This window comes from Thermobia domestica, chromosome 9, assembly GCF_964235325.1.
Source record: "Thermobia domestica chromosome 9, izTheDome1.hap1.1, whole genome shotgun sequence".
Classification (NCBI taxonomy): domain Eukaryota; kingdom Metazoa; phylum Arthropoda; class Insecta; order Zygentoma; family Lepismatidae; genus Thermobia; species Thermobia domestica.
Window position 1 is genome coordinate 144,324,555 of NC_137462.1, and position 27,824 is coordinate 144,352,378.

Below are 27,824 nucleotides of genomic sequence, written 5' to 3' on the forward strand. Positions count from 1 at the left end.
TTTGTTTCTGCATGAGGAAGGACTTTATGAAATAAGGAAAGGGAAAAAGTAAGAAGGAAGGGGAAAACTTGACAAATCTTTACTTAAGGAAAAAGGTTACGTTAGAAGGAATGACAAAAGACTTACGTAAGCAAATTTTTAAGTCAAGAAATTTTTCGAGCAGTCATTCTTGATATTTGCCATAAACACTTCCCTGAGAACACACACTGCAGAACATTTAACGATACACTATACACACTTCTCCTCCACAATAAGTTGATTTCTGCGGACCTGGTTAAATCTGCATCACTCTCAAAATATTTCTCTCAAACACAATCAATCCCAATTTAAGATGGGAATACTATGGGTATACGATGTGTATTCCCCGTATAGACGCCATTACATCCTTGTGTATTACTCATAATTATGTGTCCCTGGTTTTATTGAATTAATGCCTTCATTGCATTAGACACTCACATTTTTGACAATTCACTGAATGCAGTTTTCATTTTATGAATGACTAGCAGCGTTCACCCCGCTTCGCTGCGGTCACCCCGGAACGCAATAAACTTTGTTACTTAGATAATTTTTACTTTTTTGCTTTCAAGTGATATGATAAAAACCATAGAAGATTGCAGTAAATGTTAACATTATATCGCCTGTCATTTATGTTAACCCGCCCCGCTTCGCTGCGGTCACCCCCGAACGCAATAAACTTTGTTACTTAGATAATTTTTACTTTTTCGCTTTCAAGTGATATGATAAAAACCATTATAGCGCCTGTCAGTTATGTTAACCCGCCGAGTCACAGGGTCATGCGGGTTGCATATAAATACGTTTATTTTTATACCTATGATGAACTAATAACAAAGGATTTGTACGTATGGACACCTGAATGGTCAATTATCTCAAGACACTGGTAATTGAAAATTAAAGTGATATGATAAAAACCATCTAGGGTCCACATCCTAACAACCCCCCAAAAATGAAAGAAATCGGTTCAGCCGTATTAGCGTGATGAGCGGACAAAGGATTTTTTTTACGTATTGACACCTGATTGGTCAATTATCTCAAGACACTGGTAATTGAAAATTAAAGTGATATGATAAAAACCATCTAGGGTCCAAATCCTAACAACCCCCCAAAAATGAAAGAAATCGGTTCAGCCGTATTAGCGTGATGAGCGGACAAAGGATTTTGTGCGTTCTCTTTTATATATATAGATTGTTTGAAGTTTAGCGTCCCTTTTCAGCACTGGGGCGAGACCTCGTGATTAAAGTAGGATCCAAAGCATTATTTGGGTTTCTACTCTTGCCAGCACTTCTACTGGGAATCGAATCTAGGACCATGCGCACAGGAAGCATCGTGTTGGATACTTGGCTACGAAGAAAGGCACACTATATACTACTATTTTTTGGTGTATTGCTATCCACGTTATCTCCTTACCACTTTCAGTTTTAGTAATGCAATAGGATGGAGATATCTATATTGTCCTTTGTTGAAACGTTGGGTCGATTAAAAAACTGCTTGTCATTATCAATTATAGTTTTATTCTACGGCGATCAACGTTGAAAGTGGAAAGATTGAATATTACCACTTTCGCTTTGATACAAAGTTAATGATGGAGATGGAAACTAGTGTTGGGAAGTTAAATCGATTGAAGAAAAAAAAAACAGTTTCTCGATACTACTTACCATTTTTCCTCTGATATCTGTCTACAGATAGACAGACAGACATAGCTGTTTTATAAGTCTTCTCACACTCATGTATATCATAGTTTGGAAGTCTAGAAAGGAAATGAAATGAAATTGATGTTCTATGCAATTTCTAATATGAGATGATAAAATACATAACGCTGTTTGAAATATACAATCGTGTACTGGAGAGACTACGTGAAATCAAAGAATTATTGCAAAGGTCAAAGTAGTGTTGTATAGAGATTGTTGATCAATGAGGTGCTCAGTATCCATCAACAGCCTGCAAAATCACTTGTTGACAACGATAGTATACACTCTCAGGTCTTAATATAATGAACAGAAGCCATTGCTTTCGGGTTACAACCTTTGTTTGCCCCTAGATAGTCGTCGATGGAACATGAATTGACGGTCAAAACAAGAAGACTCTATTTGCAAACATAATAGGCTTGCTAGAGGCAGCAACCACAATGTACCTTGTTATTATGGAAAGTTTAAAGATCATAGGATAAAGTAACATAATGGCAAATTAGAAAATCTAGTTGCATCTCTTGTTCATACGTATGCAGGCAAGAATGTATTGACGAGATTATAATGCATAATACATTTAAAAGTTATAACTGATAATGATTCTTGCACGTCAGGAAGTTGAACAAGTGAATGGTACATAGTCTCATTACAGTGTTACCGCAGAACGAAACAAAGCAGAGTTGCCAACCTCAGAGAACAAACTAATCGATTTCCGTCTTTAAATTATCGTATATTCGTTATGATAATTGTAGATACAAGTATAACTATTAATAACAGTAATATCAGCAATAATATATAATAAACTTATCTAAAAATTTTCAGTTTCTAAGTCCATATATATATATATATATATATATATATATATATATATATATATATATATATATATATATTAACACTACTCTGAACAACATTTCCTCCTAATCGTACACTTACTGAACTTAAAGAATTGATGCAGAATTACCATTTACCAATTCTCAAATCATTATTGATTTATTTTAGCGGGAATGACTGTTGAAAACCTCTGTATGTGTTTGCTTTTTAGACAAAGATTAATCGACGGGACACACTAAGGAACTATCTTTTTGTGAAATAGAGGATACTTAGCCTCAGAAGCAGTGATGACCAAAATTTTCCGGAATCCGGATTCCAGAAAATTTATTTTCCAGAATCGAAAATGTCACTTTCCGGATTTCGGAAAAATTCCGGAATTAAGAAAATTCCGTAATTAAAAAAAATCCGGAATTCGGAAAAAATACGGAATTTTAAAAATTCCGGATTTTATCCGAAATCGGAATTTTCTAAATTCCGGAATTTTCTAAATTCCGGAATTTTCCCGAAATCCGGAATTTTCTAAATTCCGGAAGTTTTGCGATTTTACTTTCCGGATACCGAAAACTAAACTTCTCGAATTTTCCGAAATCAGAATTTTCTAGATTCCGAATTTTCCCGAAATCCGGGATATTCCGAATTCCGGATTTTTTGCGATTTTACTTTCCGGATTCCGGAAACTAAAATTCCGGAATTGGCTATGCGTAGTCAGAAGATTTCCGATGTTCATAATAAATAATAGGGCTAATAAAAATATAATTATGTACAAAGTATCAATGATGATCCACACTATAACAATTTTAAGCAGCTAATCATTGCTCAGCAGTTGAGATAATTTGGATGAGTTATTATTAGCAAGACTACTAAATAATTTTCAAAAGCTATTTTTCTTTTGCCTGTTTCTCGTAAGTGAAAAGAGATAATGAAAGGTAACTTACCACAATAATAAATAATGTTATTCTTTACCCAAAAATATGAATCGGAAGAATAATTAGTGTTGCCATACCTAGAAAGTACAGTGTGACCAAAATTTGAATTACCCAAAAATCTAGGTTAAGGTAGCGACTAGAAAAATGAACGGATCGGTAATTGATGACTTATCATGTTATCTGTGTTTCTTGTTAACTACTTTTTAAATAATATTTGTATTTATTTTGTAATAACTTACATAAGTTGTTACAAAATAAATAGGTTATTAGCAAATAAATACAAATGTTAAGTAGTTATAATAAATCAAGTCGTAGTCATTGGATGAATTATGAGTCATTGACTATGGATAATGTGAATGTTTAGTATATTGGGAAACCCTGGGAGAATTTCTCACTACTTATAATGAAAGATTCCCCCCAAAAGGTGCCATTCAGTATAGTTCCTTATGGAAGGTACTTATGTTTCTACATTAAGATTGTTGTAACGTAAAAACTTATACATTAATGTCACCATGTTTTGCCTATCTTTCTAAGTAACTATTGTATTCAAACGTAATTCGATTCCAGTTCCTTTTTATTCAGACGTAGGAACTTGGGGGTTGAAGTTTGTTGAGAGTAAACAATTGAAACAGGAATGAATAGCTGCTCACCATGGTTTTTAATATTATGAAAACTATAGAATATCAAAATAGGACTGCTCACGAGACAAGACAGAGCCCTCCCAATAGACATCACTTTCACCAACTACGATACATTTTTAAGATGAGACAGTCTCAACCTTTCAACTCTTGTCTTGTAGACATCTCTTCATTAAAAAAAAAAAAAAAAAAAAAAAATAGCCACTAACAGAAATCTTTAAATTTTGAGCACTAAAATATCAACTCTATCTACTTTCAAATTAGTTGGAGCTGCAATAATATTGTAAACTAAATAAATAAAGCATTAGATAAATAGGATAAAAACGTGGTGCCATCTACATTTGAGTTATACATTAGGTTTTGACTTTATAGTAACCGTAAAGCTGAGTTAGAACTGATAACTTTTACCAACTATAGCAGTGAATATCGAGATATAGGAGCTGGAACGTACGCAGGAATTTATTTCGGGGGGTCCAAATTCAATATAAGGATAACTTTTTTTTTTTAATTTGCAAAATTATCCCTAAAATTAGGCTAAATTTAGATTTGAAAGTGGGGTTCGAACCCCCCAGAGCCCCTATATACGTCCCTATATCGGAGTATAGAGAATCATTATATTAACCCTCTATTTGACACTGTTGCTTACAAGCAACATTGCATTCTTTTGTGTTATCCGCACGAATTATAACTTCAGTGACCATTTAATTGGCGTTATTACTTTCATATAATATTTATATACAAGATTTTCGGGTCACTTGTTTAGATATTTCTAATCGTCGTCAACAAGGAACAGTCAAATTTAGTATTGTAAAAGCTTTATCCCCTACGTTCCGCGAAAGTTTTTTTTTTAATTATTTTATTTGTGGGTTTTTGCTCTGTAGGAAGATATTTCAGTGAAATTGCTGCTAATTACTGAATGTTCTTATAATATTTGATCATAATAGGGCAATGCTGCTCAGTAGCTACACATAAAACCTATTTTATGGTAATATTGCCTAGAAATAAACATTCTATATTTTGTAACCAAAGTACAAAAATACTTTAAAAACTACGAAGTTATGATCAGGAAGACATGGTTCAACCATAAAAACAAACTAAATATTTTAATGGTAATGCTATCAATGCTTGCCAATTAAAGGGTTAACAAATAGCAGTCTCACAGTGTACACCACGTGAATACGTTTATATATATATATATATATATATATATATATATATATATATATATATATATATATATATATATATATATAAACCAAATTCCTTAACAAGCTAAATATTATCAAGCCTAGGCTTAAATATAAAATTTTGCCTCAAAAACGAATCATACTTTAACGAATATTTGAAAATTGAAAATATTTAAGCCTTTAGATTTGACGAGTAGAAAATCGTTTAGTTTCACTTTGATGTATGAGACATTCCGTACAGAGTGTTTAAAAATGAATATTGTGATTTTAAGGGTTTGTAGTAATAATTACAATTAACTTACAATTATAAATAACACTATGAAACAAAATTTCAACTTTTTCTTATTCCTGGGACAAAGTTATAATTTTCCAATTCCTTATGATGAAAGTAACTGGGAAATACCTGATATTCCATTCAAAGTTTGCTTTTGTTATTTTTATCGTGAAAAATGTCTGTAACGCGCCGTCACGCAAAATTCCGTAAGTAGGGTTACTACCTTTCATGTGGAGAAATCCGGACATATCGAGAATTGAAGTCAAAAAATATACATGCAAAACTAGTCGCAGTGCATCTGTTTTACACACCCACATGCAAAGGTAGACTCTATATTAAAAACAAGTTTTATTTGCTACCAGCATATATTACCCGCTTCGCTGGGTTGAAATGAAAATTTAAGTGCACAAATCCGTATCTCATCTGTTTAGTACCACTGAAATATGCTGTTTTCGTTTTTAATGGCATCGATTTAAACAGCTCCGGAAGATCATTGACCATCTCGGCCACCCCGAAAACCATGGATTCGACATTAATGTTGGACATTTTCGTTCATTTATATATATATGATGATATATATATCCCCCACCCCATGTTGCGGGCCATGGCATCGGAAGTGTCACTGTTAATCTCAGCTACTTCTAAAACTATGGATTCGACACTAATTTAGTCATTTTCGATTATTTTAAAATGTTTATCCCCCTCCCCTACGTTATACCCTCCCCTTTCCAACTATCAGGGCTCTATTTGGATTGAAACAGCATCAGAAGTGTCACTGTTTCTCTCATCGACCCCGAAAACTATGAATTCAACACTAATATCGGTCATTTTTTTTATCATTTTTAAATTTCTCTCCCCCTTCCCCTCCCCTACGTTGCATCGTCAAAGTAAATATCCTAAATCAATCCCTGTTTCTAAACGCATGTATGTTGAAAATTTGATTGAGATCGGTCGGGTGGTTCAAGAGTGATGAAGTCACAAAGGCAGTCATTTTAATTTCATTTTTTTTTTTTACATATATCTCTCCCTCCCCTAGGTTGGATCGTCGAAGTGAAACGACAAAAAATACCCAAGGCCCGACCCTTATATATGTTGAAAATTTGATCGAGATTGGTTGGATGGTTCAAAAGTTATTAGGTTTTATTAGTTTTTATTTATACGCCCCCCTCCCCTCAGAACTCAGAAGCTTTCAAGTATCTTCGAGACTTTTTCCCCAAGCTGCCCGAAGGTCAAAGCTGACGTTTTCGTTGGACTCCAAGACAAAGAAGCTTAGGAATGTTGAGAAAGACGCTTGGGACAGTTCTTTAGCTGTGGTTCGTGGCTTTTGGGGCAACCACAGAGCTGAAAGTTATGAACTCTTATTAATACTCTGGTGAAAAACTAGAGCAAGATGGGTTGTAGGATGTCGCTAAAGTTACATATCCTTCACGCGTATGTGGATAAATTTAAAGGCAACACGGGGGCATATTCTGAGGAGCAAGGAGAAAGCTTACATCAGGATATTCGCAACTTCGAACAACGCTATCAAGCAGCATATAATGAACATTTGATGAGAAACTATATTTGGGGCCACATTCCTGAGAGTAATCTGCATTGAAGTTTTTATCTCATGTTTTTGAACCTGTATTAGAAATATAAGTACACTCCTAGGCTTTTATTTATTTATTTATTTATTTTTTACCTCATGTCTTTGCATACGTTATAAAGGCAATATTCAATTTAGAAAATTCTTTCTCCATCCCACAAAAAACACTTTAACGTGAATAATTTATCATTTCTTTATTTCCTCAACGTAAGCTTTCAGGAAATAATACTCACTTACCGGGAACAAAATGTGTGTTACCTGGTGTAATACATCAAATGAAAAACCAAATGAAAAACAGTTTTGTACGCTTACATGCGCATGCAATTTTCCTCTGTCTGCCGTTAGAAAGCGCTAGTAGCAAAGATGGCGACTAGTGAGCAGAAAGCCTTTTGTGTTTTACATTTTGCAAAGACTGAATCTGTAGTTACAGTGCAACGTACTTTCCGTATTAAATTCAATTGCTATTCATCAAGTGATGATAACATCCATAGATAATATCATCAGTTTGAAAACACCGGCTGCCTGTGCAAACAGAAAAGTACGGGACGACCAAGAGTGACTGAAGAACGTGTTGAACGAGTGAGAGAGTCTTTCACGCGTAGACCCCAAGAAATCAATTCAGAAGGCTAGTCGTGAATTTAACAACTCCAGTGACGTCTGTGTGGGGAATTTTAAGGAGATTGAGGAATTCAAGAAACAGGATTGAAGTAGTTATTGCAACAATTACTCGAAACCCACTGATCAAGGTTTGGGAAGAACTCACCTGTGGACTCGAAGTGTGCTGTGAGACAAATGGTGCTCACGTTGAACACTTATAGCAAAAAGTGTTTGAGTTGCTCTTTCATTTGATGTATGATTTATAATTGAAGACCTTGGTGCAAGAAGGGGACAGCTTCAATTGTATATTTGGTTCAGGATTGAAAAAGAAAACTCAATTTATTTCATTTTAGCCTCCAAACATTTTGCAAAGAGAAGTGCTATTATAGGGGTGAAAACCCTTCTTTTCAAAAAGTTTCGAGGCTAAAGTACAAGTATTGATTTTTAACATTTCTTTATTCAATCCTGATCCAAATATACAATTGGAGCTGTCCCCTTCTTGCACTGAGGTCTTCAATTATACGTTAAATGTAATAAATACTGCAAAGTCTTAAAACCTCGATATTCATTTTGAAATACCCTGTACTTTGCATCCTGAGCATTATACTAACCCGTTAATCTAAACAGTACTGTGGGTAGAACATAATTACTTCTACAGAAATACGTAAGGAAATTGGAAATTGATTTTTGATTGTCCGTGCCTTGCGATCAGCTGAATGAATCATGTCCAACAACGAACTCGGTTTCTAAGTTTTAACTTTCTACATTGTGGTCATGGTGATCCATAAACTAGTTCCTGAGATTTTGTGTTTCCCGGACGCACACACGGACAGACAGAGTAAATTTATATTAAAAAGGAGCTTTTGGTAAACCAAGTTTCTTAAAAATTAGATTTGATCAATTAATAAATAAACTTAATAACCACATAGTTAAACTATTGATTGTAAATACATAATTTTTTTGTTAGAACCTTATAGAAGATTTTCGTGCATAATTATATTTAGTTACAATAAATCTCAGTCAGATTCATGCCAGCACATTCAGATTATTCTCGAAACAAAATACATGTGAGTTACTGAGAGTAGATTCATGCACAGCCACCAACTACATGGGTGCTCCGGGCCTCAAGCACTCATTGGAGGTTTTTAATGGGTTTGAGCACCCATTGAAGTTTTGCGTTGGAATTAACTTCGAAATTACTCTTTCATGCCTTGAATAAAGAAGCTATAGGGATCCATATGTGCTGAATAGTCATTTGTGAATACCTATTTTAGATACTTCAGGTTTACAGCATATGGAGGATCGAGTGATAATAATAATCTGTATTCACAAACGAATGTAATTTTGTGTAGTTATATCTTTAAAGAACTTTTAGTTTGATGTTGTAATTGTATGCTTTTAAAAGCGTAAATACTTTCATACAAATTACAAGATAGTTGAACCATTTTCTATTTCCACTCAAATTATCCTTAAATGCTCTAAAGGATTGATTTCAATCATTATTATTTTAATAGTTTTCTATTTTCTTACTTTGACCAATATTGCTAAATACGTTTGAAATTCACAAACTAAATCTAAATGTTTAGGAATTTTGTTGAATATAAACTTTAGGAAATCGTTCTAAAATATATTAAAATAACATTTAAAAATTTTTAGGCTTTGCAATTTAAAAGTTCGTAATTTCACGGTTCATTTTATTTCAACATGTCTTTATTTATTTATTTATTGTATATTGAACACAACAGGTATATACCCATTGACAGTGTTCAGGAGAATACATAAATGAATACATTACATAATATCTGTTCTACATGCTAAACTATGTAATGATTTTTTATATGCATATCAAATATATCTATTTCTATTGTAGGGCACTTTATTTGGACACTATTATATATTGCGCACATTCTCCTAATAGGCGATATACTTAATGCATTAGTACACTGGGGTAGTTCATGAAATGTTTGTAGCCGCGAGTGCATTTTCCTGTTCGGAACATGAAGGGTCATTTCAGACAATAATATTGGCGAATCTATCTCATTATAAGTTTATGCAGAAAACACAGAAGGAAATTAACTCTTCTTGCTTCAAGAGAATACATTGAATAGCTTAGTAAGAGTTCAAAATATTTTTCTTATCGAGGATAGATTCCGGTATCATTATATATTGAATAGCGAACAAATTTTGATTGAATTGCGTCTAATTGGTGTGTATGTTTTTGTGCACTAGGATTCCATATTATGGACGCGTATCCCAGTTTGGTACGTACATATATATCATACAGAATTTTTAGAACATTAGTGTTATTGAATTCACTTCCAAGTCTCATTACAAATCCGAGATTTCTGTAAGCCTCATTTACAATTCGATTTAGGTGAATATCAAACGAGAGATTTGATCTTATTGATACGCGAAGATCAGTTATTTGGTCAACTCTTTGCAGTTGTATGTCATTAATATGATACTCAAATTTCATGTAATTTCTTTTTCTTGTATAAGATATTGCACTGCACTTCTCAATGTTTAGTGGTAACTTATTAATTTCAGACCACTCATGAAGTGCACTGATGTCATTTTGCAAATCAATGCAGTCTCTTTTCGGATGTATGACCCGGTAATATTTTTAAATCATCTGCATATAACAGTTTTTGTTACTTAATTACTTCAGGTAGATCATTAATATATAAGAGGAACAGCAAAGGTCCTAAGTTCGAGCCATGCGGAACACCTGAATGAACTAAAAGTTCAGTGGTTAGGACATTATTGTGGCGAATACGATGTCTGCGTTCACGGTGATATGACGATAAAAATTTACGTAAGGTATGAGAAAAATTAAATGTTACCAGCTTACTAAGAAGAATATCGTGATTAATAACATCGAACGCCTTACTGAAGTCTGTATAAACTGTATCAACTTGATTTTTATTATCAATTTCTCTTGCTAATAAGTGAGTGAACTCGGCAAGATTAGTTACTGTTGATTTTCTGGGTAGAAATCCATGTTGACTTCGCGGAATAATAGGAGAGACATGGAAATAAATTTTTGTCTGAATTTCAAATATTTTAGCAGGTGCAGAGATTATAGCTATTGGTCTATAACTTTTTACATCAGTATTATTTCTACTGGCTTTAGGAATTGGACAGATACGTATCAGCAACTTTCCATTTTGTTGGGAAGTGAGAACTAGCTAGTGATTTATTAAACATGACCTGCAATGGATGTTTAAGTAAATGGCAGCAACCCTTAATTATATACGATGGGATTTTGTCAGGTCCTGGGGAAGTTTGAGGCCTAAGTCGCTTGATAGTATCTACTACTTCTTCGACTTCAATAGGAGAAAATGTGAATTGATTAAGCATATCAGAGTTACCATGATGTGATAAAGGCTCAAGATCATAATCAGATTTATTATATGAAACTTGAAAGTGTTGTATAAATGCATTAGCGATATCCATTTCGGTATTTAATTGACGTTCTTCGTAATTCAGTGTTGTGCTGTCGGAATTAGTTTTTTTTTTTTTTTTTGTTTTTAACGTAAGCACAAAAAAAATGGATTTTCAAGAACGTTTGATTCGCAATCGCTTACGTATTTTTCATGAACGCTTGAAATTTCCCGTTTAGATGTTGCCCGTAATTCTTTAAATTTATTTGAATGATACGTAATATCCCCGATTCGCTGTCTCCATTTTCTTCGATCATACTCTTTACTCTTTATCAATTTGATTATGTCAGGTGTGAACCAAACAGGGTATTTCTTATTAATTTTATTATGTGGTACATACTTGTCAAAAATATCATTCATTATTTTATAAAAAAAAAAACATCAACGGCCTCGTCAGCCGAAGAACTATTAGCTACCGTTTCCCAGTTAGAAAATGCCACTTCCCTATATAACTACTCAAAATTGGCTTTGTAAAAGTTATAATCTGATTTACTATGTTCACTTTTAGTACGGGTTCCTTTACTATAGCGAAAATCAATAAGCAATGCAGGGTGATGAGCATCTTCAGGTTTTGATATTCCTTGCCGTCTCTAAGGAAGAATTTGAGAACCACTGGTCTATTAAATGTACTAAAAGATTATTATTATTATTATTATTATTATTATTATTATTATTATTATTATTATTATTAATATGAGGCGTTAGTGCTGAAGCGTGAGTACACGTTGAGAAACTTAAAAAGGTGGTGCCTATGGATGCATGGAATCACAGAATTCATTACAAAATTCTGGGTCAAATCATTACTCTATCTTTGTTTTAACTTTATTAATTTTTCTATATATATATATATATATATATATATATATATATAGATAGATAGATAGATAGATAGATAGATAGATAGATATATATATAGATATAGATATAGATATAGATATATATTATTTTTCCGGGAGAGTGTATATATATTAATTGATGAATATTTCTTTACAGAAAATCGCTACTGATCTTCAATATGGTGATAAGGCTACACTGCTTCCGGATGCATCTGAGGAGGAATGAATCTGTTCCTGAAGAATATCGAGAGAAAAATGAACTAAATGGTGCTGTAAAAAGAAGACGTCAACAATGAAGGAACCAGTAAAAGAAACAAAACATAGAAGATAGTAAAAACATTATGATAATAAAAATTTTCGAAAAAAAATGAAGAAAGACTTCTTGAACGACCCTTCGTGGTGAATATTAAAAAAAAGAGTTTTACATGTGTTAGAGAATTATTGTTGATCACATATTCTACAATACAATAGGTGAGACAGTGACTCAGATATGTATATATGAGAATAATAATATCAATTATGAAGTAATTATACTATTAAGGTGAAGAAATCTTTTATTACATAAGACTAAAATGAGATAAAGATATTATATATCATAAAAACAGCTGAGTTCACTTTGCAATTGCTTTTCCGCAACAAGTTAATATAAGGAAGGACATATGAAGATACACTGTGTGTTTGTTTTCTAAATACTTTTAAAAATCAAACAAATGGTGTTATCATGTAAATGTATATACATATATAAGTCAACTTTTGTTTGGGTAATGTGAACACGTTGTATTTTGTTATTAACTAATACTATTTAAAGTACATTTAAAATTGAAGTAATGGGGAGAAAATAAAAAAGACTAGTGTTTACTTTCTTCACGATTCAAAGGGTTAAAAATACATAAAAAACAAAGAAATTAAAGGAAGGTATTTTGGCACGGTCCATACGATCGATTTAACAACATTTCTTTAATGTTCGATAATTTAACTATTAATTTTCAATAATATTGAGTTACTTTTTTAGGAATATGTTTTGGTATTGTGAATCTAAATTTAGAATCTTATTTAACTTTTAAAAAAAGTAGACTATAGTAGTTTCTACATGTAAATTTTCACATTTGTAGCAACATTTGTGTTTAAGCCTAAAGAAACGTAACATCTAGAAACAATGCACACGTACATTATTTCTTTTTAAAAAAAATACTTGAGCGCAAAGAAAGGAAATACTCAATCTAAGTTTGACTTGACTTTTCTCAAATTTGAGCAAGTATTCAAATCAATGAATGCTAAAAATAAATTTCTGTTTCCAAACTTTTGGATATCACTTAAACTATGATCATTCATATCTACTCCAACTTTCATTTTTGGGTTTTTAAGTTGTTCGTTTTTGAAAAGCACAAACATGTACTAATACTAAAATATGGTGATATTTTATAGTATTGCAGTCACATTAGGATTTACTGGCTATATTTTTTTATTAAAAAGTAGGTTTGCTTGCTATATTTTCACTAAAAGATATGTTATCAGTTCATTACACTGGAATAAACGAGACAGATTTAGGAACACAATGCTGCACAAAATAGATTTGTCATTCAGATATAGTGTTATTACCCTGATGTACACGACAATGGGATACTTTCAAATAAGGATAGATGAAACCTTTAGTATAGCGTCTCTTGTTTCTGTCCTGCAGGATGACAAATAGAAATGATAACATAAAGAATTATGGAATGAAGATAGCAAAGGAAAAAGAGAAAAGATGACGAAACCCGATAATGTTATTCATCACAAACCCATGAAACTTGGGATCAAATTAAGAACTTTTCACACTAGAATTACTCTAGCACCATGCCCTCTTCAAAAAGCGTTTTTCGGATGATATTTATGGTAAAAAAAAATAAAGAAATATTTATCTTTGACTTCAACTAAATGGTTTTTCACGTCATATTTATAGTTCTAAAGTATTTATTATTATGGATTATCGGCAATGGTGTCTTTCGATGAATATACCATTATAGGAAATTAAAACATGCTCTGGTCATAATTCAAAAGAAGCTTTTCCAGTTCAGGGCTATTTACTTGTTTTTTCAATTATAATCATTAACAATGACATAATCTAAGTACAGTTACAGAGTTATCCGTCTCGCTTCATTATGTTTCTCGTGATTAGAGTTATCAACTTTGCTGCGAAAGATCTAGGTTCCTGCTAAGAGCTCATGTGCTCCAGAACTGTCTATTATCTGAAGACCCATCGTTAATATTGCCATAGTGCTGAAAATGGACAATAACCTCTTCCAAAATAAGTAATAAAGATTTATTTAATTTCTAAAATCAAGTTTCTGTTCTCTCAGTGTTACAAAACTTTTAATACAAGATTTTATTCTACTACAACGTTTAATCTCGGATATTTCACAATAGTTTTACTATTTTTGATCATAACTGGATGGACACAATATTGGATATAAATAATGGCAATGAAGAAGAATAAAAAATCAAGTAAGAAACCAACTATGTAACAGTAAAGACTATGATCTATAAAGAAATTTACGTAATGTTTATTGGACACTAGAAAATAGGACGGTTTATTTAAGAAGGTTGATTACATCGTTAATTCACGTAGAGATCTGGCAACACTGAAAGAATATATGAAGATTTTGCATTCTTGAAAAATGTAGATAAAAATGTCTCAAGTAGTAAAACCATTGGATTTTGTAACTTTTATTTTTGCCAATTTACATATTTTATTTTCCTTTTTCCCAATATTATGGAAATCTTAAATTATCATGTCACACATCTATAATATTAACGTGTACTTCGTGCAAATGTAACTTGACACTACTCAGGATCCTGAAGTAAACAAGAAATTCAATCTTTTCACATTCAGTTACACTTATTTCCCATCATTCATCTCCTCTACTGGCACTTCGCTCGTCCCCTTCTACCTCTCAAATCTCCTCCAGTGCTCTGAAATGCCCCCTGAAATTTTGCTGCATGCTCCAGCTCTGCAGATACTAAACTTTCTCCTCCCTCCCTTCCTGCTGTTTTTTACTCCACTAAGAGCAATCATAGCTACTTTATTGCGTGGATGGTTTTGCTCACTATCCATTTGTGAGTGCATTGATTTCGTGGACAGCTAAAAACCGTGCTGGTACGTGTTACATTGCAATCTATATAGATGAATAAAAATACCACTCCTCTGCAGCTAGAGCTCTTCCCTGGGATTTCAATTTCTTCTCAGTAACAAGAGATAAATCAGTTAAATTTATTAAGTTTTACTTAGCCAAAGAAAAGAAATAAGATTGATTTTGCCCTTTTAACAACTAATTTAAGCTTCTATTATTCAAGTATACGAAGAATAATTCACTTACTTTCGTTTTTTTTTTAAATATTGTACTTCTATAGAAAGGAATATGATGATAATATTTTTGCGAAGATTTGTTCTGTGAGAGGGAAAACAAAATATTCCATTAAAATTGGAAAAAAGTGTCAAAGGCTTAACATTAATGCAAATGGTATGATTACTTTGCTGTCTGCAAATTCAGCGATAAAGAAACATCACTTCGCATGTTATATCAGACTTCAAATAAACAGTAGAAATCGGTATGGCAAAATTGTTTGACATTGTCACCTTTGATGCTAAGCGACATAGATTCAATTCTTGGTAGAAACTCATTTGGTTTGGATCCCATGCTAACTGTCAATTCAAGACTTCCCTGATACGAGACGTTAACTCCAACATAAAGAAATGCAATTATCATCGATTTCTTTTATGATTTTGTTAACATTTCAAATTAAATGTAAAAGTACTAACTATAGAACGAACCTAATGTTAATATTAACCTCATAAAGCTTACTAATTTTTACCATTTCAGTACAATAAAATTATATTAAATAGTAAACGAAATATATAATGACATAATTAAATATCTTTCCTTTAAGAATGCTGTTTATTTTCACAACTTGTGTCTTTACAGATAACAGGTATATGATAGAAGTAATAGTATCTCTTATTTCTCAAATTTGAAGACTATCATATCTTTTTATGGCATAAACAGTTTCTGTCTACATATACACATAGAACTAGTGTCAAAGTAAGATTTACATTAATGTTTAATGTAATAACATGTTTGGAGAGTATAATACCACTTTGATTTACGAAGATTACAAATAAAGAACCCCTATATTGTGTAAGTTTCAAGTAATGCAACTAATTATATAAGTGAAATTATCACATGCATGTAATGTAAGAACAATATTATATATTTATTGAAAATTAATGAGTGAAAATCAAAACTATTTAAAAAAATCACTGGTTTGGTTTCCACAGTCCATTTTCTTTAAATAATTCTTGTCGTATTTACAAGGTATCACACCTGGCATGGACAAAATCACCAAATACATTCTTTTCTTTTTACCTTATGAGCAACTAGTTTACCAAACTAAATATCTGTATATAATTATGATTTTTAGTTCTTAAGCACAAATAAGACAATATAAAAAAAACTACAATGCTGGTGTAATATTGTAATGACAAATACCAGGACCGTACTTTATATAAGAGCATAAGGATTGGTCCAGTAGCACTATATTGAAGACTTGACATATTTCTGAGAGAAATATTCACATTTACTTAAGTTACTACTTTTCTGTACAAGGATAACAAAAACTAATATAATGTGAATTTTAAGACCACCGTTTTCACATCTAACAATGATAAATTATTATAACTGAAAACAAATCAATTACAATATCGTAAATCATTAATTTCACTCAATGTATTGTGATTGTAGTACAGGAAAAGTTACTAACGTAAAATAACAAACACAAAAAGAACATTTATATCCATTCAAGGTGAATTACCATCTTCATGATATTAGTTGGTTTTAAAATGATAAGAAGTAGATTTTGCTTTACGATTTCTTTACAATTTGCTTTTCTTTAAAATAAAATATTGAAAGCTGGTAATTTTAATTATGAATTTATATTTTTAAAACTGTACATTGAGATTTTCTGCTCAAAAACTGAGCAATTTTTATTATTGTAAAATATAGGAATTTATATTTTTTTAAAGTAGGTTTTAGTACTTGAATAGGTGAATCTATTGAAATGTAAGCTTGTGAACTCAATCCTTGAGAAGTAAATTTTGACATAAATGTAATGAAAATATCCTTAGGTACCTTTAAAGCATAGATCTCAAATTATATAATTGTATCACCACACACAAAGAGAAGTCAGCTCAAATATTTTTTAACAGGTGTGCGTTTCATATAACTTTTACACGCAGTTGCTGAAATTTAAAGACACTATGTTTTAAAAGAAATAAACAGTAATGTGTATTAAACTGAAGCTCCTACAGATCTATATGATGGTTTTAGGAAAGTAAATTATTTGAAATACATATAATTATTTGCATATATTGTGTTGTACTTTTGTTTCTGAAGGAAAGATAAAATGAAATATTAGAAAAATCAAGTTTGTGCCTTTTGATACGAGTTTGCTACGAAATCTATCAGCATTGAATGGATAAGGTGCCTTCGAATGGTCTTCCTCGGGCCGAATTGATAATCACTATTGTAATGAATAATAAACAATAAATAGGACGGTACTTTCTTGATGAACAAGGAATGTAGAACAAACAAAAACATAAAAACTGAAGATTAACTTCGTATTTATTGGAAACGCTAATGAATTATTGGAAATTCACTTTTTCTGACACATACACGATAAATCCCCATTCTGTAAATTGTAAGCTTCTTTACACGTGTATACATGTAATATACATGTATATATTTGGATACATGTATATTTATATATAAAAATATTATTAACACAAGAGTTAAAAATGAACTTTTAAAAACAAAATTTTTCAGTGTTTATTAACAAATATCATTAAATGCAAGAAAGAATAGAATGCAGAAAAGAATGTAGATTTATAGATATTGTTTTAAAACAAAAATAAATTATTTGTATTTTTGTTGAGAAACAACCAAAATGTTACTTAATGAATGAGTTTTCTTCTGTACAGCATAAAATAATGAAAAAGAAACTATTGTTAGTGTTAAGTGCAATATTTTCGTTAGCATATCCAACAAGATGTTATTTTATGTGTAAATAATATACATACATATATATATATAAATATGTAACTTGTATAATACTAAGCGAAATGCTGTGATTTCTTTGTCATATCATAAAAGTAATTAATTTTATTGATTAGTGTAGTGAATTAAATGGATAAAATTTATATGTTTTTTTTCTTGTTTGTTGCTGTAATGTTATTAAGAAAAAAAAGCTTCTCACTATAATTTTAAATATCCCTACATCGAATCAATCACTGCAAAGAAACTGTGAAAACTGTATAGGGATATAACTTAACTAAAATTTCACTCACTAATTCATTGAAACAATTTTAATGAACAAGAGAAACAAGAAACACTATTTAATTCCATCAATTGACGAGCACAAGGTAGATTTATACAAATATGGAATGGTTCATGGCACTTGTTGCAGAATCTGAAGGGAAAATCAATACGGTGTTAGAAAACTTGAGGAAGGGCTGTAAACAATATGGGATGAAAATAAATATTAGAAAGCCAATAACCATGGTGATTGGAATTGGAACGAAGGGATCGGTATCAAATATAGAAGTAGAAGGGGAGGAAATAGAACAGGTGACTAGTTTTCGATACTTGGATAATAGTATTAGTGATGATATGAAGTTGAACGTGAAATAAAAGCAAGCATAGGAATGGCGAAAGAAGCTTTTAGGAGAAAAAAATATTATTTTGTGGGATCTTAAATAAAGAATTCAGAAAAAGACTCATAAAATGCTTCGTGCAGAGTATTGTTCTGTATGGGTCAGAAACATGGACATTATGCAAAGATGTTGGAAAACGACTGGAAGCCTTCGAAATATGGGTGTGGAGAAAAATGGAAATAATTCGCTGGGTCGAGCGGAAAACGAATGTGAGGGTCTTAGGAGGAAAGAACAAATTATTAAAAAGAAGAAGAGAAACTGGTTGAACATTGGCTAAGAACTGTACCATGAGGGACGTACTAGAGGGTATGGTGGCAGGAAAAGAGGGAAATGACGAAGAAGACTAAGTTCATGGACAAAATCAAAACAGAAAAATGGTACGTGAAAACGAAGAGATTAGCGGAAGACCGTGAAACATGGAAGCTTCTCAGTTGCAGCAAGTGAGCTGCCAATAATGACAGAATACCTATGATGATAATGATGATGCATTGAATCAATTGTTCCAAATAGACCATGAGTAATTAAAAATAAATAAATTATTTATATATTCTCCATCCGAAGTTACATCGTTTAGTAACCATGTTTAGGTATATTCACATCTATGAAGTTTCTGACTACATTTTAAACGAAAAGCAAAATCTCATATATTCGGAAAAACAAAGTTTCCGTTGCTCTTCATTGTCAAAACTGAGTTTCATGAATTTATGACCTATTGATAATAATTTAACTTATTACTTGACACACTATTTTATTAAACGCTACAGTTTGCTACTTAAAGAAAACACAAAGAGGCTTTAAAATATTACAGTTGTCCAGTAGTCCAAACTAAATACTTACAGTACATCTTTATATCTAATTTGGAGATACTTTCTAAATATTTGAATCTTTCAGTTCTTAGACAAAATTTTGTTCGTGCATATGTTACTAGCAAAGTGAAATAGAAATATTGTTTGCTCATATATAAAGCTCAAAATAATTTAATTGAATAGCTATGGACAAGTTACAAGAGTAACTAAAGAAATAGTTTTAAAGGATTCCAATGGAAGCCCAAAAGGTTTCTTGCAATTAGTATCGCGAAATTGAATAATATTCTCAAAAAGAATAGTATATAATTATCACCAGTGTATATTTGGCAAATATTAGAATAGGGAATTAAGTCCCACACTACCCTTTCTATACATAGGCTTTCGTAGACTTGATTTCCACAAACTCGTTTACATAAGGATCAGTCAGAAGTATTGCTCTGTTAAGACAGCCAAATTGGAAAGACTTAGAAAACTTGCACAATTATTTTGAAGTAATATTGTTATTTATAATGTGGCTGGATACTAGATACTTAGGATACTGTAGGAAGTTACTCTTCCCTTAACTATTCAAGGATTAATTTGAATACCCAACTTGTTCCCAAATAATTTAGTTACTCTGCTTAAGTTATCTACATCAATCTACCCTTTCCTAAGCTAATTAAAGACAGTTCCGTTAACTACATTGGATTATTTCCAAGTTCAATTAGATATTCTTAACAATAGTTGAATTTCCTAGTTTCTAGGTAATACTTCACATAAATCTTGGAATAATTACTTTTAACATTTAGTATTGCTGTTATGTTTCGCTGTTTGTATTGAGAAAATGAGAACCGTAATTTTAAAAGAAAAATATATCAAAATCGAGACACTTTAATACTATACGTGTACGTAATACATATTTGGTTTTTATTACGGAAGCATATATTTAAAAGAAAGGAAAAGTTTGCCAAATTGAAAATACCCTTACTTGTTCCCATATCGCCTGCCAAATTAGTTCGTATGTACATACATGCCAATCTATTTTCTCCAGGCACAATTACTTCAAATTTGATCATTAGTTATTATTTTATCAACAAAGCTAGTAACTTTTCAATCTTAAAATTAAATTGGTTTTTTTGTTTATACATTTCTGAAATAATGTTAAAACACGACTTGATCGCGCCAAGTGGCATTTCGTGGACAAGCACCGTGTGTGGAGGTTTTCTCTGGGTTGTCACATTTTATCTCCTACCTTCTTCATTTCATCATACCGTTCATTAAAGTTACAGTCTTAACCTCAGAGTATATTCGTGGTACATTAAACTAAAAAAACACAATTTATTGAGTGAGGAAATAATTTAAGGATGTAAAGTTAAATAATGAAAAAACAATATTTCAGTTCCTGGCTACTTTATTTTACAATGTTTTCTAAATATTGTTTTATTGAAGCTCAAGTTAATAATAATAATAATAATAATAATAATAATAATAATAATAATAATAATAATAATAATAATAATAATAATAATAATAATAATAATAATAATAATAGTTGAGAATCTCTAGGCTGATGTGCTATGTTGCGGTAAAGTTGGAATGTTGCAACTTGTCAAATACATTGGATTGTACTCACGTCCCTTGAAATAACCCCATAGATAAAAGTCTGGTGGAGTGAGACCATGAGACCGTGTAGGCCAGATGCCAGTATAGTCAATCCAATTTCTCAACAGCTATGCCATGCTGTGCGTTGTCTTGTTGGAACCAAATATCTGTAATTTCAGCCTCAGTGATCATGATACATAAGCTGTTACTCTCAGAAAATGCGTAAATTTAACTCAACTCATGTTATTATTAATCTGCTAACCCAAATAATACACGTGTTTCAGTAAAACAGAAACTTCTAATTTAATTATTTTATTCAATAAATAAACGACTTATTTATCAGTCGATCACTCTTCATTTGTGGTACACGTATATCTACGCAAATTTAGTTTTAAATCTCATCACATTGCTATATGCAAGACATATACAGTACTTTGAGCTAACACAAAAGTCGGTGAAACCAATAATCAATCTCACATGACAAAGGAAATTTGATTCAAGTTTGCTGCAAGTTTGATTTGTTAAGTAGAAACTCGTAGAAAGATTTATATGTCAAGTTTGTTAATTGGAATAAAGCGTCGAAGTTTCTCTAGAAATGAAATTGTTATAAAAACTTCAAACATGTCATATAAACATACGCAAACTGCGACAGGATTTTTGCTTTCGTTGCTGAAGAAAACTTTCAAGATCTTGTAATAACAGGTTTGTTTACATATGGTAAGTATACTAAGATCAGTAATGAATCAATAGTGGCTCATCACATGTACCTTTCACAGTAGATAAATACATAGTACTTTTTAAAAAGTGTAAACATCCTGGCTAGGTTTCTGAGGCTATAGGAAGATGGTAACCCTGTTGAAATTTACCAACTTTCTATATGAAGAACTCCGAGAATTCGCATTATTATAAATGTAGACAGCAAAGAATAGATGAAGAGCTCAAGCGCAAAACAAATTATATCCCCAGAAATATTTTCTCAGAAATGAACAAAATATTTGTGCTAATATATTTACGATTCGATTTATAACTTTTTAAATTTTCATTCTATAATTTGTGTAGTAACAAGAACGGATATAAAATATTAACCTACAATACTAATCTTACACAGTTATTAATCTTTAAAAATGCATGTAACTTGATTTACACTGATCCGGAGATAGAACTTGATATGCAATAAATCTTGATCATTTTGAAATAGTTTTACGAAATAATTATTAAAAATATGGTTTTTAATTAAATTCATCCACATTATTTTAATGTTTTTTGAAATAATTCAAAATGTAATATTTAATGCTAACAGCAGAAATTAATGGTTACAAGAATCGAGTGACATACTACTTAATTTAGATTTTATAATTTCAACTAGTGATGAACAAATGCAAGACCAAGATCAGGGTCTTGGTCTTGGTCTAGGTCTTGCACACAAAATCTTAGTCTTGGTCTTGCTCTTGCTTGCCAGAGTCTTGCAAGTCTTGTTTTTAAGAAGTCTTGTGCTTTTCATAGGCAAATTTTACTCTGGACATAACGAATAATTAAATCTACATTGCCTCAATAGTAACGAAAATACAATGTATGTTTTTAAATGTAATGTAGTTTACCTTCGTGTACGTATGATGACAGTGAACAACATAGACGATGACCTTTACTTTTTTCAATGGGTGCAGACGCTTCATTACTTATAAGATAAATCACAACATTTTGTAATCATTTTATATTTTTTAACAGATCCTAGACTCCACTGTTTCCAAACTGGGAAGCAACCCCTGAGACACATGAAAAAAATCAAGATGACAAAGATTATTGAAACACCATGAACTGCAAAATTATTTTTTACACTCTAAAGGCGTCAGATTTTTTTCTTTTCAACCACGATTAGCTAATCTTTGTATTGAACAAACTTCAATGAAATATTGAGATTTTGTTTTACTGATTCCAATGTGTACTCTGTGGGACAGAAACATGAACATTACGCAAAAGCGATTAAAAAATTGCAGGCTTTCGAAACGTGAACATGTAGGAAAAAGGAGAGAATTAGCTGGGTTGAACGGAAAACGAATGAGAAGGTGTTAGAAATAGTAACAGTAGAGGAAAAAACAATAATTTTAGATATTGTTAAGAGGAGGAAGAGGAATATTGACTGAGGAGGGACTGCATTATGAAGGACGTGCTAGTGGGTATGGTGGAAGGAAAGAGAGGGAAGAAGCGAAAGAGACTGTAGTTGAAGGAAAATATTAAAACAGAAAATTCCTACGTCAAGACGAAGAGACTAGCTGAGGACCACCAAACAATGAAGCTTCTCAGTTGCAATAATGCAAGTGACTTGCCAATAATGGCAGAATAGCTACTTATTATAATCAAACCTCGTAATATTTTAGAATAATTTGAATGAAAACTGAAAACGACTCAACTGTCTATGTCTTTTGCGTAAACTCAATTTATAAAAATAACCAAGAAATTTCTGTCGCTTTTTCACCCACCACCTTCGAACATCGATATATTGCCTAATACGTAACTGGAAGATCAAAAATAGTTCCCATCAGCATCGATGATCTTCTGCCAACGTTCTGGAAGGCCATGGATTCCATCGCGTTAAAATTTGATAGGCCGTAAAGCGAAGAAGGTATCAAGTCCCTTTTGCAGCTCTACTAGGGATTTGACTTGGCGTTCTCTAAGGTGATTGTCAAGAAATTGAACAGGTGATAATCGGACAGTGAAATATCCGGGAAGTATAGCGGATGCAATAGTGTCCCATCCAAGGAGTAGAATTTTGTCCGGGGTTCATCCTATCCACGTGAGGCTTAGCATTGTCCTGTAACAGGAGGACCCCTTTGAGATTCAGAAGTGCTGGCTCCAGAGTATTGAGTTTTTTTTAACACTGCTCAACTGCTGACAGTACACAGTTGCATTGATGCTCTGACCAGCAGGTAACAGTTCCCGATGTACGATGCCACGAGCAGTCCACCAAACACACAGGAGGACCTTCTTCTTGTGCAGTGCTGGTTTTGGCTGTTTCAGAACCGGTTTATGGGATGTTAACCAATGATGACAGCGCCGTGTAGCTTCGTACAGGACCCACTTCTCATTACATGTCAACATTCTGTCTAGAAATGGCTCCTTCCTCAGACGAGACAGCAAAGAAACACAAGTGTCTGTCCGCGTTGCCTTCTGGCCCGGAGTCAAATCATGTGGGACCCATCGACACTAACTTGTAGTGCTTTCCAAGTTGATGGAGGTGCTGCCGAATGGTTTCTCCACACACTGAATTGTACTGCCAGTTCCTCACATATCTAGCCACTGTTCGCCTCTATTGTTGTCTGAAGATCTTCATTTTGTGCATGTGTTGATCTTCCGGCACGTGATGCGTCTTCGAGTGTTTTGTCACTGTCTTCAAACTTGTTAAACCACCGCTATACTGCCCGCGTAGTCACGATACCCTTACTAAAGTCCTGGCATATCTTCCGCCCCGCTGCAGCGACATTTGATCCCAGCTTGAACTCTTACCTCATATCGCTCTTATGACGCTCTGTGGAGGTCCCATGTTCACTCTGTCCTTAAGCAAGTTCACTGTGTAACTGAACTGCCACAACTAAGTAGCATGTTGGATATTTTTACACCAACAATTGACCTTCGCCTTATCTCCATTCGCATTCAACAGACGGTGTGAGGGGCAATTGAATACAGACCTTTACAAAAAGCGACAGAACTTTCTTGGTTACTATTTTATATACCTATGTAAATACTTTTGATCTATATTAGAAATACAAAATAACGGTATCAAACTCCAAGTTATTTGAAATAACTGTACAAAATCATTCTCACCTGTGAATATGGATTATTTATTGTTGTATAATGTTATATCGCCCAATCGTCGATGTGCCGTATACCTAAGGAGACTAGAAGTTATATTGATAAACAATCATTCAACGTATAAGCATCCGCCCATGAAATCAAACTTGTGGTCACATGCACTAAGTTTCTGTCAATGTCATGAAAATGTTATTTCGATATTAATTTTATTAGTTAGGTGGCTTAGTGGAAAAATCGTGCAAAATGTGATACCAACATGCTACTTTCAGGAGTAATGTGTACTTATGTAAGGACAAAATATGGATATAGACCCAAACTTCTGGGGACGTGGTTTGCTTGGTATGACGTCATCAACATGGCCGCCAGCTGAATTAATTTCCTTAAATTAAAAAAATAATAACTTGGCTACCATTCAACATAGAAACTTCGTTCGTGTTTTATTTGTGAGAACATACTCCAGGTCTTAAATTATGTAGAAAATATCTTATATATATGGCCGCCATTTTTAAAAATGGTGTCTCAAAGTGAAAAGAAAGAATTAATCGAAAACAATTCTCGCGTTTAACGTTGAATAACTATGAAACGAGTACGGATTCACAAAAACACTTTGAAATAATCGAAATCCTGCGTTTCAAGAGCTTTCAAACGGCATATTTATCATTGTTGTATCAATGTCATTAACAATTACAAAATTAATAGTTTTATTTGTTTTTGTGTCTTTTTACGTTCGTCCTTGAGCTAACTTCCATTTGGGATATGTTTGGAACACATTTCACAGAGAAACCATATCGAAGGGAAAGAAGTGTCAATAAATCGGTCTTGATCAAGATTTGAAACGTGTAGTGAGTGGTAGACCTGAAAACATTATTAACTGGAACCTATGTATTGTGTGTCAAGAACATTCATCTGGAAAACTCGTGTGTCGAGCGAAAACCAAAAGATCAGACGTTGGCGCCGGATACAGGACTTTGTGTAATGATTTACTATCATATCAAGGAAACGGTGGACTTCCATCTAACATCCGCCTTGAATTACTTGATGACGGAAGTGGGCTCGAGGAAACCATTATCAGAAATGAGGGTAAATTTCATAAGACGTGCAGAAACAGATTCGACCGAAGCAAAGTTCAGAGGATAATAGCAAAAAAGCGAAAACACGAAGATGAAATCGTTGATAGTGCCCCATCTACTCGTTCAACGTTCCATGCAGGTGACGTCAAGTGCATCTGCTTCTTCTGTGATGCAGACGCCACATCTGATGCACTGGTCAACGTTCGTACTCTTGAATTAAGTAACCGAGTTCGTGATGCGGCTGTTACTTTGTGACACTAAGTTATTGGCAAAACTTAGCAGCGGTGATATGGTCGCTACGGAAGCTAAATATCATAAAAAATGTTTGGCTCAGTTATACAATCGTGTACGTAAAGTAGCAAGTAACAGGAAGAGCATTGAAGAAGAAAATTTTGCATTAATATATGGGATGGTGCTATCGGAAGTGATTTCCCATCTTCAAGATGCGCTGCAGTCAGAAAGGCTCCCAGTGTTCAAAGTAGCTGATATTAAAAGACTTGTAATTCGTCGCCTGACCGAACTTGGCGTTGCTGATGCAGAGAAGACGGTGTACGGCTCAAGGCTTCGGGAGAGAATTCTAACCTATATACCTGAGCTGATAGAAGTAAAGAAAGGAAAAGATATTCTTGTTATTTATCAGTCTAATGTGAGAGATGCTGTTCACAGAGCATGTATATATAGCTCTGAACAGGATGGAATGTCCTTTGCTAGAGCAGCATCTATTCTAAGGACCCACATTTTCAAATCTACCCCAAAATTTAATGGACATTTCACCAGCAAGAGCCAAATGGAGTCCGTTCTTGTAGTGCTGACAACGTTTATGAGAATGGTTCTGGAAGGGCCAAACATTTCAAATGAGAAATGTGTGGATGCGAGTACAGCAGCATTATCGCTATCTCAACTAGTTAAGTTCAACTGCATAAAGCAGAGACGAAATAATAAGTGTCAAGTGAAAACCCGTCATTCTCTGAAAAATGAAACTCCCTTTCCACTGTACATAGGCTTGATTATTCACACGAAAACACGGAAGAAAGGCTTTATAGAACGACTAAACAAACTTGGATTATGTGTATCATGCGATTGAATTCGCGAAGTATCAGCAGCACTAACCGATAAACTTTGTCACTATTTTAAGGACCAGAATGCCGTGTATCCTCCTGGTCTGGTTCCAAATAGGTTTATCTGTGCTGCTATAGATAATATCGATCATAATTCATCTTCGAACATTTCATTAATTCAAAAAGTGCCCGACGATGACAGTGCTCCCCATTTGTTGGTAAGTGATAAGGAATGGACAAAGAACATCACTAGCTCATTACCTGATTGGTACACTCACATCCCTACAACATCAGTGAGGAAAACTGCTGAAATCACTGCATTTGAAAATGAAATTTTAACGTTTAGTGCAGAGCACAATCCTTTTGTGACAAGTGGCTGCAAATGATACGAGAAATTGATCTCGAAAGTTCTGAAACCATTCAGCATATTGCGCGGAGTGTTTTCTATTCTACAGATGCTGACATTCTTCCTCCATCAAAGAGTGCGTGTGTATTACTTCCCGTATTGTATGATTCGATAACATCACCGGCAGTCGTTCGTCATTGCTTTGATATCATTAAGCAAGCACTGTTGTCATTAAATTCAGGCCAGATACCTCTGATTACATGTGATCAACTATTGTATGCTATTGCGAAACAGGTGCAGTGGTCCATGAGTGATGTGTACGGAGAAGACAAGATGGTTTTAATGATGGGTGCACTTCACATTGAAATGGCTGTGCTGAAAAATGCTA

The 27,824-nt window shown here is 33.0% G+C and overlaps 1 protein-coding gene across 1 annotated transcript in view; it reads left to right on the plus strand.

Moving 5' to 3' along the window:
• LOC145695082 (uncharacterized) overlaps positions 1 to 15,436 on the plus strand; it is a 398,134-nt gene extending 382,698 nt beyond the window's left edge. The window contains exon 3 of the mRNA XM_081771960.1: positions 12,181 to 15,436. Within this exon, the coding sequence (XP_081628086.1) occupies positions 12,181 to 12,249 (69 nt within the window). The 3' untranslated portion in view covers positions 12,250 to 15,436. The remainder of the gene's footprint in view (positions 1 to 12,180) is intronic.
• The last annotated feature ends 12,388 nt before the right edge of the window (positions 15,437 to 27,824 follow it).